The sequence below is a fragment of the Chamaea fasciata genome, unplaced genomic scaffold (assembly GCF_029207755.1).
Source record: "Chamaea fasciata isolate MVZ Bird 193981 ecotype frontalis unplaced genomic scaffold, bChaFas1.0.hap1 SCAF_2, whole genome shotgun sequence".
Lineage (NCBI taxonomy): Eukaryota > Metazoa > Chordata > Aves > Passeriformes > Sylviidae > Chamaea > Chamaea fasciata.
In genome coordinates, this window is record NW_027094087.1 from 51653484 (window position 1) to 51670406 (window position 16923).

The window sequence follows — 16923 nt, forward strand, 5'->3', positions numbered from 1 at the left end:
GCCTGTTTCTCTCTAGGCTCACAGGGTCAAGTGATCACCAGCACTGATAATTAAATATGTCATCTTGAAACAAAAGGACATGGCCTTCTATTAAAGTCTTCTAAGATAAAGAACAAGATATAACTCTGGTAAGATAGACATTAATTTGCATTCTCAAATAATATTTTGATTATTTACTTTTTAAGAGCTGCCACTGGCCACATTGGTAAAAAAACAAACAAACAAACAAAAAAAAACTGTCTAAATATTGATGTCGAAAGGAAAATAAAAAAAAATATCACAGAATCACAGAATAACAACCCTTTCCTGAGTTGGAAGGGACTCACAAGGATAATTGAGTTCCCTCTTAAGTGAATGGCCTGTATGGGGATCAAAAATCCTGTGTCTTGGATCTCTGCATAATTAGGTCATAATTATAATGTGATTTCTGTGGTTTAAACCTCTACCATTATGTTAGTTATAAAATTTATAGGAATCTCCAGACTTCAAGATATAAAATACTCATTAATTTCGTGGAAGAGGAAGAAACTTCCCCCAGAGCAATTTTATTGCTGAACAGTCTGCTACACTGTATTAGGTCTGCTACTTACACTGGAGCATTTCGTGCTGGAAAACACCAAGATTCTGTACTTCAGCCCTCATGCTAAGACAGAGAATAATCTGTATTCTTATATTCAGGTAGTATGGAAAAAAAGCTCACAGAATCTATGAGCTATGCCTTCATCCATAAACCAGCCAACCAATGTACTCAGCCAAACTGGAAAAAACAAAATGAGCTTTCAGTCCATAGCCAGAGGTTGATGCACTGACAACTGTCCTCTGGAAAGACCATTCCCAGAAGAAAGGGTGAGGCCATCTTTTCCAGCCAGGCCCAAGTCAGGGCTGATTTCAATGGCACCGTGACAATTTGCACTGGCTGGGTACCTGGCTCACCGTTTGGAAGTGGCACTGGAGCACACAGATCTTGCAGCAGCCACTCTCCTTCAGAGACACAGTGGATGCTTGGAGCCACTGGCTTTCTTGGCACAGCTAAGCCTCCTCCTTCTCAGGGAACTCAAGACACTGACTGAGATGTAAACTACAACCAGCCTATGCACCAAAAAGGTGTGCCAGTGCATGCATGGGACTGACCAGTCCCATCACATGGGGAACCTTCAAGGAAGGGGGGTGCCTTGAGTAAAATTCCCACCAGATATTCTCCCACCAGGAGCTACAGAGCTCAAAATTCTCTCCTGCAAAGAAGGTGGGGAACTGTCCATAGTCTCCAGCTTTCCTGAGGTGTTCAAGAAAAACCTGACTTTTTTCAGGATGCTCAAGTCTGTGTACATTTGGAAACTCTTTGCCTACAAGGGCACTGTGGAGACCTTAGGGTAGAGGAAAGCAAGTCATTCCATTAGTAAAACTGAAAAGACATGAATGAACACCTTCTGAAGGGCATGAGGAAAAGTTTCATCAACTGGAAGTTTCATTCCAAAAATAATTTATGATCTCCCAAGCTTGGCTGCCCTTGTCTTGGCAGTGAGGCACAGATCTGTTGGTCTCTGAGTCACCACTGAATGCAGAGCTCACTTTTAAGAACTTTTAAGCTTCACTTTGAATTAATTTTTAATTAGGTACTTTTCAAAATTTTATTGAGAAACCATAACACATTATTTTTGGAAGTTCAGGTTTGGCAGAATGAAAAAGGGCAAGCATTGCAGAAGGGCTGGCACTCTGCAAATAAAGACCTTTCAAAGTCCACCTGAAAACCAGTTAAACTTTGGCAAAACCACTTGTAGTTGTACATATTTGTCCAGTATCTGTGTGGAGAAAATGTTGCTCTGCACTGGGGACAAGAGATGCAGGTCCATGCTGGGGTGCTTGTCTTGCCTCACCCCACCTGCCAAAGACTGAGCACCCAATACTAAAAGGAAAACAGCTGCATTTGCTCTCTGTATTCCTCTGCTCATACACACACACACACACACACACACACACACACACACACTTACTTTCCTACCAAACCAACCTCCTCATCTGTTTTTGATAAGGAAACTCACACAGACTTGCTAAGCCATCTGGGTTGCAGGCTTGTCTAACAACCTTGGGTTGCCAATCCAGCAACAGTCCACTAGGTCTGCTTTTAAAATGAAGCTGTGATTAGCTTGAAGGAAATAAAATTTGCCTCTTACAGCAAGCTCTTTAACTGCACTTTTGAGAATCTTCAATGATACAGAAAGGGAAGCAGCTCCTTTTTGCTGTCATATGTGAAAAACACTTGCAAGCTGACCTGGGGTTCTCATATATTACTTTTGTACAGAGATTTGCAACAGTGTCTGAATTGTCTTCCCTCACCTGCTCCGCCAAATTATTATGGTACAAGCACCTGGGAAAAAAAAGCACAATTGCTTGAAATTACACTAGAGTCAAATGTTGATAAAAAGGTGTCACAGAGGGAATGAAAACTAACTGCTGTGAAATTTAATGAAACCCACTGTGTGCCAAGGGCACAGGCAGCCAAATTGAATTTTAAAAAGTGCCAAGCAGAGAAGCTTGTAATCAGACTAGCCGCTATGTTAGATGAGATAAGCAGAATGACTTTTTTCTATCACTAGATCAAAACCAACTGCAATTCTTATGCATGAGATGAAAAGTTACAGTATTTATCTTCCCAGCTTCCTGTGTTCTTAGCACCGGATCTCTGGCTTAGTGGCATGAAATGGAATTTGCCATCTCCAGTGTAAGGCTTGTCCCAGCCCTCGCACAGTTCTTTCCTGACAGTTTTTATTGCGAATTGTTATGGAAAAGAGGAACAAGCTAATCAGAGTTGTTAATGGCTCAGCATAAACTATCTTCAGCCGTGGTGCCCCCTTCCACAGCCTGGGCAATGAATTGAAGTCAGTAGAGGAGAATAGGAAATAGAAGATGATGCCAGCATAGGGGAAGGACTCTGTTCAACAGTGCTCACACAGAGAACAGTTGCCAAAGCATCACTCCACTGCAGCCTGTTAAAGAATCATTTTACTACTTAAACAGCCTTGTTTTGAAACTGTGCTAAGAAAAGCCCGATCTCCCAAACAGAACTGCTTGCAGTCATTGTGGGCTTAAAACCTCAGACTCTGGTTAAGGACATGGGACAGAAAAGCTGTGCAGGCCATCCTTGTTGGAAACAGCTTCAGCACATTCATTACTTCTGTTGTGCAGGGAGTTATCAGTAGTCTTAGCTCTGGGCCACACAGAGAGGCTCAGAGTCTGAACCTTCACCTCACTGATGAGTTTCAACATTGCAACCTGCTTGAATTTGTAGCCTGGCCCAAATGGACAGATTCTCCTTTTAATAGTCTGCTGGTAAAGTTGGAATACTTTCCTGAGAGAGAGTTTCTAGAAAGAGAGGACATTTTCAGTACTAGACAAAGCTCTCCAAAGCCAGCCATTGTGTTTCTTATAAAAGGATTTCTCATAAAAATGCCCTGACTTTTATCATGACCTCTTGATTTTGCAGAATGTGCCTGTAATGGTTTTAGAGCTTGTCTTGGCTGGAAAGAGTTTTATGACAGTGTTTAGTGCCATTTGTCATGTTTTCACTGCTGTGCCAGAAAAAGAACTTGAAAACTAACAGAATTCCTTGAAATCTAAAGCACACTATAGCACAGAAGCCTTAAGTTTCCTATTTTCTTGTGCATAACCCATGCCACATCTGAAATACCCTCTGCAAGTCAGCAATACCAAAGAATCCATCTGTCTGCAGGTATGACAAGTGGAACTTTATGAGGAGGTGAAGTTCCTCTCCTCTCACAGCCCTCTCCATTCCCACTTCCCCTGCTTCCCCACCCACACATCCCCCTGCCTCTGACTGCTCCCTCCTCTGCTCATACCTTTCTGAGGATGCAGTTGAAGTAAAAGAGCTTTTAGGGGAATAAACGTCATCTGAACTTTACCCCTGAAAGTAATACATTTGTCATTTGTTACTGAGCCAACATTTAGAGGTCTCCCTTTACTTACTACTCTACAAAGCACATGAGAAAGGAATCAGCATCAGTTCTTACCATACTAAAAATAAAATTTACCCAAATCTCCCTCAATTTCCCCATTTGACTTTGTTTCAGCTAGGACTTCTTTGGAGAAGCAACTGCCTCTGCCTTTTCCCCTATCACAATGGATTTCAAGAGTTTCCTACACTATAACAACAGCCATAACAGAAGCAACATGGTACACCTGGGAATGTTTGTACAAATTTGCCAGACAGATTGTACTAATCTCCAAATGACATTCAAAACTCATCGTCATGTAGCAGCACCTGAGCTGATCCAGAGCAAATTTTGAAACAAATAAATTTTCTCTCACAGATATGCAAAGTTTCCTCAACACACTCCACCCTGATTTCTATAAATTCCCCAAACAAAGCACCTTTTAGTACACCCTAGTAACCATTCCCAGTGACTGGCATTCAGCTGTATTGTGCCTGATCTGAATGACTTGTGATGCTTTGAATATCAAGTTTGTTCTCTGCTAAAAAAAAATAAAAATTAAAGTATTCATAAATAGGCTTTCATTTGGCTGCAGAGTTGGAAAAAAAACCTGAACTTGTGAAGAAGTCAGGCAGTGCACTCCTCAGAAGCTGTAAGGCCATTTCTTATACATCACTATGTTAGCAGGTTTCATATCCTTTGACAGGGTGCTGTATTTCAGAAGCAGCTTCTGTTATTCCAGATTGACCATTCATGGCTTTATCTCAATATTTTCTCCAACTCCACATTGCTTTGCATTTATTAGAAAACTGTTCTTCTCAAATTAACAATTCCAATTTATATTACAAAGGCATCTTTACTGGAAAACAATGCAAGAGAACTGAACTGTCAGATTGCAAAAGAAAAGGTCAAATCTTTACATTACTATAGAAACTACATAGTGGTTATCAGAATTCTGTATTTTCTGCTTAAATCTCTCTGAAGCTCTTTAGATTCTGCAACAAGATAAAATAACAATGATTTCTAATAAGTAATTGTTTAGGTTTTCTTTCATTATCATTTTTCTTCATATTCCTACAAACTACTGCCAAGCTTATATAAAAGTCTTTTATTCTAGTAAAGGACTGTACCTGCAAATCAATTCAAAGTGTTCTGTCCTCATGAAGGATTGGGGCTTATCAGGCTTATGCAAGAAACTGTGGACACAGCTCACGGTAAGCAATCTTTCAAGAAAGTTTTGTTCTAATGTTAGTGTTAGTGCTGATGCAATTAATATTCCATACCTGGGTAATTAGATAGACTCTGGTATCCCAAGAAGGTCTCTGCACTGCCACACAGCAGCAACCTCCTCCAAATCCCTCTAGTCACAATAAATAGCAATGATGCTGAGCTCCAGATCATCTCTTCCCCAGAGTTTTATTGCAGAACACTGCTGTTGATTTCAACAGGTCAGGCTCTAAAGAAAAGCTAGTCTGGAGGGGAAAAAAAAAGTCTGCTTCTGTTCTCAGATGTACCTGTGACATCAGGGGACTGACAGTGGAACAAACAACATGAAGGAGATCTAATCAAGCCTAGTGCATCAGCCTTATCATCAGCATTGTTAGGGTGCAGTGACCATGCCCAATTTTTCATGCCTGAGAAGATATAGGGCAGCTTCTAGAAGGGATCTGTCAAATGAATATTGCCCCTCTGACCTGTGATGTCTTGTGGTGGCAGAGTCATCCCAAAAACAAGGAGAGGATCCTTTCTTGGTGTTCTGTGACTTAAGGCTGTCTTCTTATGATCTGAATGGCACTTAGGACCTCGCACTTGTGCAGCATAAAAAGCTTAACAGCACTGAAGTCAACAAAGGTGTTCCACAGAGCCAAAGGAAATCCTTGAGCGGGGAGCCAGTCAACATGATGGTCACCACAAGCTAAGCAGCTGTGATTGGAGTTTTGGTTGTACAAATACATCCTGTTTTTAATACTTACACCATACTCCTTCCTAACTGCTTGCTGCATGGAACCAATACATCAGTTGCTCTCGAGTTCTACATCTCACTTCCTTGAAATGATAGAGTTTGAAAACTGCCTTATTTTACTTTGTGAAGTCAAAGCTAAAGTCCTGAGAAGGTAAAAATGTATATTGGAGAAGTAAAAGGACATGAGCAAGGAAAGGAAAATACAGGTTGAATACTGTGAAAAAAAAATACCATGTGGAATGCATAGTAAGCTGAGCTTCCTAAGAGAAAGGAGAAAAAAATACAAATTGCATAGAGACATTTAACACCAGACTGGACAAAATCCTGGAAAATACACCACTGGGAACAATTCTGTCCTGTCTGTAGGGCACATGACTTCACTCGCACTGGAAAATTTTGAAACATTTGGATGCCTAAATGCAGTTCCCAGCAATATTCAACTATACATTGAAATATCTCAGGAAGCAAAACAAGCTAGATCATTCAATGCAGAAACAAAATTGCTAACTCCAATCCAGACTCTTCTCTATTCAAAACAAATGTAAAGGATCTGAAATAAAGTACCTCTGAATTTACTCTGACTCCACACCAGCAAAATAGATTATCTGGTCCCCTGCCTCACGTTTCCTAAAGTTTCATTAGTTTCTGCAAGCAAAACCTTTTGAAATGAAAAGTGTCACAGAAGTGCTGAGAACCATTGTTTCTTTCTAATAAAAGAAGGGATAAAAAGGCAGGAAGACTGAACTTCATTCTACAGATAAATGAAACAGCACTCTGGGACTTCTTTAGATCAAAAATTCTGTTCTTAATGCAAAATTCTGCTTAAATGCAACACAGCTGCAGCAATATTCAAAACATCACTTTTGTATTCAACATTAATAGGACAACAAGAGAAGTAAAGAGACTCTTCCCAGTATTTTAGCAACATCTTCTTTTGTTTTTTTAATACATCAGCATTTCCATTTTAAATGTGCTTCCTAAGCACCTAAAATCTTACTTGCAGAATTTGCTCCAGGCTGAAACTCTGCATGGGGCGTTTTCTTCCTCTGTATTTAGTCAAAATTTATATTAGGATTAAATATAATTTTAAAAAAACCCACAAAATTAATATCTATTCAAAACAAGTCTGTATAAACAAGTTAATTCACTGGGGTAGCTCCTCAAGAAGAAAGTCATCATGAGAACCACACCCGTTACAGAGTAATGTCAAATCCAATAATCCTAGAATAGAAATTGTGATGTAATTTGTACTAAGTGCCACTGACTTCAAAGGACACACAGAAATTTGCAGCCTGTAAGGACCCTGATGCTTTTTTAAGGAAGATTTTGAAACACCAGAAGGGTTATCCAAAGTGGTTGAGAACAGAATTAAAAAACTAAGACAGCTAAGTATGAAGGCTACTCTCCACATCATTTGTCTTCTACAAGTTACATCTCCTCTGTTTTAGCAGCATTACAACCCCTTTGCCTCCTCTGCACTGCTTGTGACATTGGTGGCAGGGATGGCCTCCTCAGAGCTACTGAGTCTGCACCTTAGGATCAGTAATGTTTATTACTGATCCTTCCTTGCTAACCTGTTAGGTTAAAATGGTTGGTGTTTCTTAAATAGCAAACTTTGCTAACCAGGTCTCCTTCAGTGGGACTCTAAGGAAAATCTCACAAAAACCTGTGCTGTTAGGTCAGTCAGGGCAGCAGCCTTTAACAAGGCTGCAGTGGGAACTTCTGTGACCAAGGTAAACGCAACCATGCAAAACAGTATCATCAGTTGAAAATATTACAGGATCTAAGTCCACACCTTTCTTTACCTCTTTCAGCTAAGTTCCTGCTAGCTTAGATTCCCTGTCAGTCAGACCTGATGGCCCATGCATTCAGGAAAGATTCAAGTAATACAAGTCTCTATCTAATGAAGAGAGTAGGGATCTAAGTAATGTCCTTTGTAAACTGACAGAGGACATATCCTGCATTGGTTCATATATTACATTCAGGCTTTAATCCTGAATTTGTCTTATATTTTAACTCCTATCTAAATACAGCAGAGAGAGAACTGGCTTATCTTCAATAAAACATATGCTACAGAATCTTTAAGATAATTTCACTGTCTAAATTTCCTTGTCCTGAACATCTTCCCAAACAGTTATACTTCCCTGCCTTACTTATTCAGGACTCCAAACATAAATCCAAGAATTTGACTCTATGCTGTACCACAGTCTGTGAAGGTACCTTGTAGTGCTAGGAGGCAAAGACTGAGCATAGGCACAAGCAGCCAGAAGATTCAGTTCAGCAAGTCAAAGTCTAGCTGAAAAGGGATGAAGCTGCAAAAATATACACTGCATTTAATCCTTTGGTGGATGGCTAGAGAAAACTGGAGAAAAAACTAGTGTGAAACACACCCGCTACAAAGCAGATTCTATACAGGTTGTTCTAGTAAAGAAACCACAACAAAGCACAGCTTAAATGGATTAAAAGCAACCTAAGTGTTGGATCTTAAAAAAAAAAAAAAAAAAAAAAAAAGACAAAATATTCCTTGAGAAAGCATAATTTTGCAATAATATATTCTTGGTGCTACATTTTTAACATTTGCATTAATGATCTGGAAGAAAAGCAGAGTAATTCACCACTGGAACAACTTATGGAGATCAGGCTTTTCTCAAGTTTATTTAAATTCAGAGTAGAAGGGTTTTTTTCTCAGAGATACACTCTGGTTCAAACTGAAATTATATGAAGGCTGTCCTATGACCCATGCCCTACTGCAGACCTCAGACTAAGCAGTCACAGTGTTCTCTGCTGACTTTATTATTGGTGAATCAATGAGCCTACGACATGACACACAATCACTCACTAGCAACTTTCAACAGTGCTGCTTTCATTGTTTTCTCTTCTTCTGTCATCTTGGTGAGGCTTGTCCTTTCATTTGCCTCCTGCATATGTGCACACATATGCTGGATTGGTACCCAGGCTGCAGTGTGTCTTTGTCTAGGATGAGGATTGCCCTGTCATGTGTTTACAGGAGCACAGCAAAGACACTGAAGTTTTGCATCCTACAAGAGGAAGGTGTGACAAAACAGCCCTAAACAGCTAACTTGCAGGTGGAGAAGAGAGGTCTTGGTGCTTGACAGAAGCAATGCCCCTCCTGTGCCTCTCCTCAAAAGTTAGCCTTTCAAAAAATATTTTAAGGCTGAAGATGAAGAAAGTACTAAAAGGCCATTTTTGCATTTTTTTTAAATGTCTGGTTTTTTTCAGGTACAAATTGCAGGAAAAGATGGCAAGAATATGTACATATGGGGGAAAGGATGGAATTGTTTAGGAGAACCACAAAAGAGGCTGGGGTCACTGTTTTCTTGATAGAAGTCTCTTGGTCATCTCAGATCTTCCCTGTTCCCACAAGGCTTTTCTCAGTTACATTTTCTCCCTACAGGCAGAAAATTATGCTGATCTTAGTCTTCCAGGCAGAAAGCAGAAAGCCTCACTTGAGCTGTCAGATGAAATAATGGTTACTGGTCAGTGCCTTTTCCTCCAGCTGCACAAAAACCTTTTCCAGAAGTTTCTAATTCCTGCAGTCAACTGGAACTACTCTTCCCAAAGCCCCTTTCTTAGCCAGCCTCAGAACCAAGACTCCTTTGTTCCCCTTGAACCCCAGAGCTGTCTTTAACTACCAGCCACGTTTCTTGAAACACAACTTTCAGTGCCTCCATCTCTCCCAAGAACTGCTTCTTACTTTTCTAACTGTTTCCCCAAGCAAATCCTTTGAGGGAGAGCTTCTCTACATGACCCCACAAGGCCACAACATAGCGTTCTTTCCTCCTCTGCCCCTTACATTTTAGTATCATCTCACCTGCAAAGTCATATTTGGCCTTTAATATGCAAACAACTTGCAAATTGCATTTGGATCTGTCTCCTTAAAATCTTTAGCCCAAAATCACGAAGACTTTCTCTGAGATTTCATTGCAGATAACACAGAACCAAAACATCACCCCACACTCAACATTCTCCTCATCTTGAGGGATCATTCTTTATTTTTCTGCCCTCTGCACCCAGAAAACACTTGCCCTGACCACCTTATGGGTTTGGAAACTATTATGGCATCTACTGGCACAGAACAGTTGAAAAAGGATTCTCCAGCAATTTCATGGAGTGCTTGAGAGCATTATTCATATGGCCACATTTTATTTTCTGAGACAAAATCAGAAGTTGTTAGGAACTGTGTCCCCTTTTTTCTCAAATAACCAAATGCACCTTTCACCACCCTCTGTTCCAACAGCTCTCGAGATCTTCTAACCAACAATTTCAAGGACCATAGTTTTACAATTTTCAGCACTTCCACGAGGCATAAGGGAAACAAGACACAGAAATAAGGAGTGGAAGAGTAGACACTGCTGAAAACTTTGCTCATTTAAGGAAGGGAGTAGCAAAACTTGTGCTTTGTTAGAGTGCAATCAATTAAATACTAGAGAGGACAGTAAACATTGCAGCCACATGGCTACCCCATAACTATGGGAAGGGTTCACTTTTTACATGGCACTTAGAATCAGGGCCATAATGCCAGATTCAGAGAGGTGTCTCAGCCAGCAGCTTGTTCCACATTCTGTTCCCTCGGACCCATTCTCTGAGCTTGGTTTAGCTGTTCTACACAGGAAAAGGGAGTTCGGAGCTAGTGAAGATTCCATTCCCGCATAGTGACCACTTTAATGAAAAGCTTCAGCTTGCCAGCATAATACTCTTTAAATTGACCATCCTTGCAGTACTTTGCCTTTTGATCCACTGCCTCTCATAAAACTGGCTAACCTTTAAGTTCATTATGTTTTGAAAAATATTGCTATGTTCTTAAAATCATTGCTCTGCATTTAGAGAGTGAAACTATCCACCAAATTAGTATGTCATATCTGAGCTACCTATCTTCAAATTTCTAGTTTCTCCATTTAAGTGGAATTGACTTGCCACAGCACAATGAGAAGAAGATCAATAATTACAGACTCTACTTTGCTGTAGATTTGTTAAACTTCACTCCCTGCTGTCATATCCTCAATAGTTATGGTCAAAGCTACATCCTCACAATCTGTTCTTGCTACATTATATATGCCTCTGTCTTCCAAACACACAAAGGAAACCAGCTGGAAACACTGCACTTAATGTGACCAGTGAAGACTGTATCCATCTACATGACTTGCCCTCAAGAGGTTACAGACAGCATAACTTTCACCTCAGTTGTCATTTCTTTGAAGCAGTCCAAGAGAGATGTCCAGGAAGCATGGTCTGAGAGACCACAGCAGCACTTTGCCAGCTGTGGACTGCAGACCACAGATGCCCACTGCAGAAAAGACTGGCCTTGGGCAGCTGGACACTTCTTGTCACCCATCATCAAATTGCCTTAGAAAAAGCTAAAAGCGTTGTTTTTCATGTAAGCAATTGCTGTAATAGCTACAGAGCAGCCACCTGATCATGTATGGGAAAGGAAACAGCTCCCACAATTGCAAATGGGAGGAAAAGTCTACAATGTAATCTTTCTGGTAGAAACAGAAACTCAACATATTTCATCCCATAGTCAAATCAAAATACATGTATACTCTGTAGCCAGGATCATCTGAAATAGCAAATATAGACTAAGTACATAGGATCAAGCAATATCCAAAGAGTCCTTCTGACTCTGCCCAGATCTGCAATTTCTTGCAGGTTCTGCCATTCAATTTTTATCAGAAGAGCAGATTTATGGTAAAAGCACTCATGAATAATTCACTCCCTTGAGCTGCCACATGCAACTTGGGGAAATCCCAGCTATAAAACCTTGGCACCATTTAGCTAGCACAAGCTGCACTACTTTTTTACAGGTGTTATTCCACTGACCTACTTGGAGTTATTCCTCCTTCACAGTGCTAGAAGAGGAGGATCAGGCTGTTCGCTTACCACCTCTGGTAGGCAAACCTCTCTGCCACGTCTTCATAGCAGTAAAAATGTTTCTAGTATTGGACTAAGTTTTAGCTTTGGCTCACCACAGCTTCAGTGGCTTGTATATCTCCCCTGCTCTTGGGCCTCCCATAATAATCCATTATCCGTTGGCTTACTTCCTCCTCAAGCCTGTGTTTTTAAATCATATTGAGAAATTTACTTGGATCCTAAACAAAAGGAACACAAGTAAAGCCATAAACTAGCTAAGCTGAACCTGTCTTTATGCTGATTTCTAACTTCAAGAGAAATACGGTTTATTCCAACACTCATCCTCTGCCACTGGAGCAAGAGCCCCAGCAGGGTATGGGTGCAGATGCCTCAGACAAAAAGAAAGTGAAACTATTTAGCCATCTCACTATCCTAACGCAGAGGATGAATTAAGAGCATCACTCAGTGGCTGCTTATTTTCCTAGGCTTTTCCTCATATAGAGCTTCTTCACAATTAAAAAAAAAAAAAAAGTATTTATAAAGGTTTTATTTTATTAGATCTCTAAGTGAACACCAACTAAAACGACAACTGCACAGCCAGCAAGCTACATTCAAAGCCCACATCATGGTATCCAGCTACACCTACAACTGCATTACAGGGAACAAAGAGCTGGCATTCCCTGTTTGCAAATAAGGTCAACAACTCACGGTTATCTTGACATAAAACAAGATAATAACTATGGTGCCTCAGTTAGACATCTGAGTAAATGTAGTCATGTCATTTAAACAATTAACCTACACTGATTTATAGCAGCTAAGGATCTGATGAGGGATGTAAGAAACTCCTCTTTACCCTAATATGTCCCTTCAGTTTATCCAAATTACTGGCTTTCACCACCTGGCTTCTCCCTCCTGCCCCCACAGTTATGTTTTAAGCAGGTTAAGAAATGACCGTCCTCACTTCAGTCTTTTCTTACACACTTCCAGCAGTGCTGAATGAAATGCGAGACAACCATAAAAGCCAGTAGAGGGGAAAATTAGACATGCTGTGTAACTAATTCCTCAACTGTAAGCAAAGTTGTTGGCAATTTTCATTTCATATCACAGGTTCACATTTCTTTGAATTGCCACCTACTGAGGACAAGCACTACCTGCTCATGCCCTTCCAGGCAGGATGGGATGCTGCCTGGTCAGCTTGGACAAGCTTCAGGGGTTGCCATGGTGTGCTCTGAAGGAACCTCTCTCCTCCTTGCCAGGAGCCACCATCCTGCCTCAGAGAAGGGTGCACACCTTCAGCCCACACCAGTGTCACGGGGAGCAGGCTTCCTCCTGCATCTTCCAGCTACATGCCCACTGCTGGAGCTGCCTTGTTTGCTGGGGTGGCTGTAAAAAAACATCTGTAAGCTCCTCTGCCAGCCCTGCTCCACAGGCACAAGGGGGAGCATGGTCAAGAGAAAGGGGCCAAGTGCAAATTAAAACCAGATGAGCCGAGACAGCAGTTGGAAAGAGGGGGTGGTTAAAGCCTGTGACAGCTCTAAGTGAAAATAGCCAGACAAAGAGGGCTTGCACATTGTCACCGAACGGAGAACCTCCTCCACCCCCAACTGCCTGGCTGGAACTGTATAATGAAGCAGGTTTCAAGAAACTGCAGCTCCCAGCAGAGTTAACTCTACAGCAGCTGCTGCACTTTCAAATTGTCAGACAGATTAAACACAGGAATGCCTCTGGGTCGCAAAGCTGAGGGAAGGGTGAAGTGATGGGGTCAGCTTGCTCTAAAGTACAGAAACTACTCAGAAAGTTGGAGACGGGACTCCCTACAGCCACGAAGGGGTTACACTGGTATCGTCTGCCTGAAGGCTTGGCACAGGGCCCTTTCCCAGCCTCAGCTGTCCTCACCAAGCTGGACAGTTAGTGGAGTTTTTGTCCTGTGCTTCCTTAGAAGCTGCAGTCACAGCATTGTAACCAGACTGCCCTTGCAGGGCAAGTGCCTGTCTGGAGGGGAGAGAAACAAAGGCTCCACTACATTCCACTCCTTTGGGACATGAGCCAGGGCACCTGTCTGGGACCAGATGCTGCAGGGCACCCAAAACCTGGCACCTGCACTGCCTCACCACCTAAAGCTCAGAGAAAGACGTTACCTTATGGGGGCAAGTGCATGCGTGCGGTGCAGCGCTTGCATCAGGCAAGAGTGCCACTGATCCGCATGTCACCAATGACAAGAGGGTGATGATTTACTGGGAAAACTGCCCTGTAAAAAGCACACTTGTGGATCCTATTTCTTGTCTCATACCCTTAAAGTACTCTTACAAAGACGCCACACAATTACAAGTTAGAAAATGGAGTGGAGGTAATTCTCCCACACACTGCCAACAAACCTGTGGCCCCATCAGCAGGCAGCATGGGTCAGCCAGCCCAGCAGGGCTCCTCCCAGGAGATGGTGGGCCACCTCCACCAGGGATAAATAATCCACACTTCAAACTTGGGCCAAAACCTTGTTCCCAGATCCACACAGCTGCAGACAGCAGAGTTGGAGGGAGCTCTGCCAGTAGTATGGGTAAAGAAGGAGAAAGAGAGGCTGTTCCCACACAACACAGCCTCTCCCCTGTCAAACCACAATGCTTCATGTGGATCTGTAGCCCACATGCTTCTCCAGGTACCTCCAACTCAGCTGCGCTGTGCTGGAAACTACAACCCACAAAACTGCTGTGAAGATGCTGGCCCACAGAAGTTGACTTGTCACGCAGCTCTCACAGGTCACATAATAACCAGATAGGGAGTTGAGCACAAGACAGCACAGACCGCTGTGTCTTTGGGCCACATTCAGGCAGACACACAAGCAGCCCAGTCGCTGAGGGAGCCAAGTGGTATCCACCACTAGGAGAAAATATGAATCACCTCTTCTTCTTCCCAAAGCACCAGGAGGGTATCTACATGTGCAAACAGATAGCCTGGACATCCCCATCCCTTCACCGCAAGAGCACTTACCCCCCAGGAACTGGATGCCTCCTGCCACCCTGCCCACAGTCCTGGAGATGAGCTCGGACACACAGCAGCCCATGAGCGCCGTCAGGGCCACCAAGAGAAGCAGCCCGCACCCCAGGCCCGTCACCACCGTGCAGATCCTCCACTCGGCGCTCGGGATGGCCTGGAAGGAGGCATAGCGGCCACACTGCTCCACCATCACGGTCATCTGGCGGCTCTCATCCCGCACCGGGTAGGAACACCTCCGGAAAGTGCCGAAGGAAACAGACTTCTCCAGCTGAGATCCCAAGAGCCAGTAGGGCATGAAGAAGCCAACACAGGAGGCGGCAGCACAGAGGAAGGAGAGGAAGGCCCAGACGATGCCAGCACAGGTGAGGCTGGAGGCCATCTTTGTATCTGCTCCAAGACCCCTCACAATGGGAAGACACAGAAATAACTGTGTATTTTAGAGGAGCTTTATGGATAATCCGGAATCTCTCAACCTTGACAAATCCTCACACTGGATGAAGCTCGAATCCTAACAGCCGGGGGGATATTTCCTCCCATCATGAAGTCAAAGGTCCCTAATTAAATAACAAAACACAAAAAAGGAGAAAAATACAAGTTCAGTAACGCTGACATTAGAAAAAATATTTGTCTGTCACAGTGTTTTTCCTTCCTAGAAGATTCCTGAATAAGACGTGACACTTTTCTGTCCCACCCCTTGCAAGCGAACCCTACAGTTGCACTCAGTGACACCCGCTTCTATGGTCAGCGTGATGGTGGTGGTCAGCAGCCCAGCTGGCACGGGCTGCTGTGCACATCCAGGAATGCTCTGCAGCCACCTTCAGGGGCTCCCTGTGTACTTGCTTCACTTTTCTCCACTGTAAGTCCTGATCTTTCCAGTACCAATAGAAAAAACAGATGAGGTCTTGTTTATCCTTAGTTAGCTAGACCTTCCTTCCACAATGCCTGGAGAACGTACTTCACCCCTGCAGCTTCAGTGCAAAACCACCCGCAGTGGCTAAGGCATTTCAAGATCAGACTCTTGTGACACAGGTAAAACTTACCAACACACCCCCAAAAGGAGTGATATGAGTTCACATTTTTTCCAGCACTCCAAGTTGTTTGGCATCCCTGTGCAAAAGGAGTCTTTTATCACTTGATGCCCCAAAGTGCCAGGAACCCAAACTCCAGGTGGGCTTCTGGTAAGTGAAAACATTGCCACATCTTTTGGATTCACCTCTACACAACCTCGAGGAGCACACAATTAAAACACAGAGGTCTCTCTTAATACTCCAGCTTGCATTCAGCCCAGCTCTTCTTTGCCTCTTTCTAGCTCAAACCCAGGAGCCATAACCCCTTTGCATCCTTCTCAGACAACTCCCAGCCTCTCAGCTCAGTATCAGTGTGCCCAAGTGCATTTGACTGTCACAGAAACCTACATGCTATTCCCAGAGACTGGGGGTGTATTTCTCATTAAATTCAAGTTGGATCATTATTCTAACTGCATTTGTAAATTTATGATCATTTCTCACAGTTGCTGCCAAATTAATTCTGATAGCTATTTACAGGGGCTTTTTCTTCAAAGCATGATTAGACGCCAATCGGTGAATCCAATTCATGAAAAGGCAATAAAATGAATTCTACTTCAGCACAAAGAGGGAATGTACGCAAAGTTTGTAAGTGAAATTAGACATATGCACTACACAAAAGTTTTGCTTACTTTTAAAACACTAAGAAAAGGAAGTCTCTTCTGTAATATTAAAAAGGCCTATGCTGCTACTGAAGAAGAGAACACCTATCTACCCATAGTCTATCTACAGAAATGTCTTTCAACCTGCAAAACGCCAAAACCCTGGGGGAAAAAAAAAAAACTTGCCAAAGAGGCATGGGGGGCCACCATTTCTTCAGAAGCATCATCTAGAGAAGAATCTGTCTGTGTCTTGGCGTGGCACCAAAAGTCTAAGCCAAAGTGGGTCACAGCACTTAGGGGACATCATTCCCTGAATCGCAGAAGGAGGTACGGCTGGAAATAGGGGACAACACGGAGGGTCCCAAGGGTAAGACCCTGCAAATCCTGCGGCTCCAGCGGGGCAGCACCTTTGGCTCCCCGGAGCCTGCCAGCTCACAGCCTGGGCGCTCTCCCGGGAGGCGGACTCGCCCCTCCGGCCCCGAAACCCC

At 42.8% G+C, this 16923-nt stretch overlaps 1 protein-coding gene across 1 annotated transcript in view; it reads right to left on the reverse strand.

Moving 5' to 3' along the window:
* LHFPL6 (LHFPL tetraspan subfamily member 6) overlaps positions 1-16923 on the reverse strand; it is a 136692-nt gene that overhangs the window by 118562 nt on the left and 1207 nt on the right. Inside the window, exon 2 of the mRNA XM_066176076.1 lies at positions 14764-15323. Coding sequence (XP_066032173.1) covers positions 14764-15148 — 385 coding nt within the window. The 5' untranslated portion in view covers positions 15149-15323. The remainder of the gene's footprint in view (positions 1-14763; positions 15324-16923) is intronic.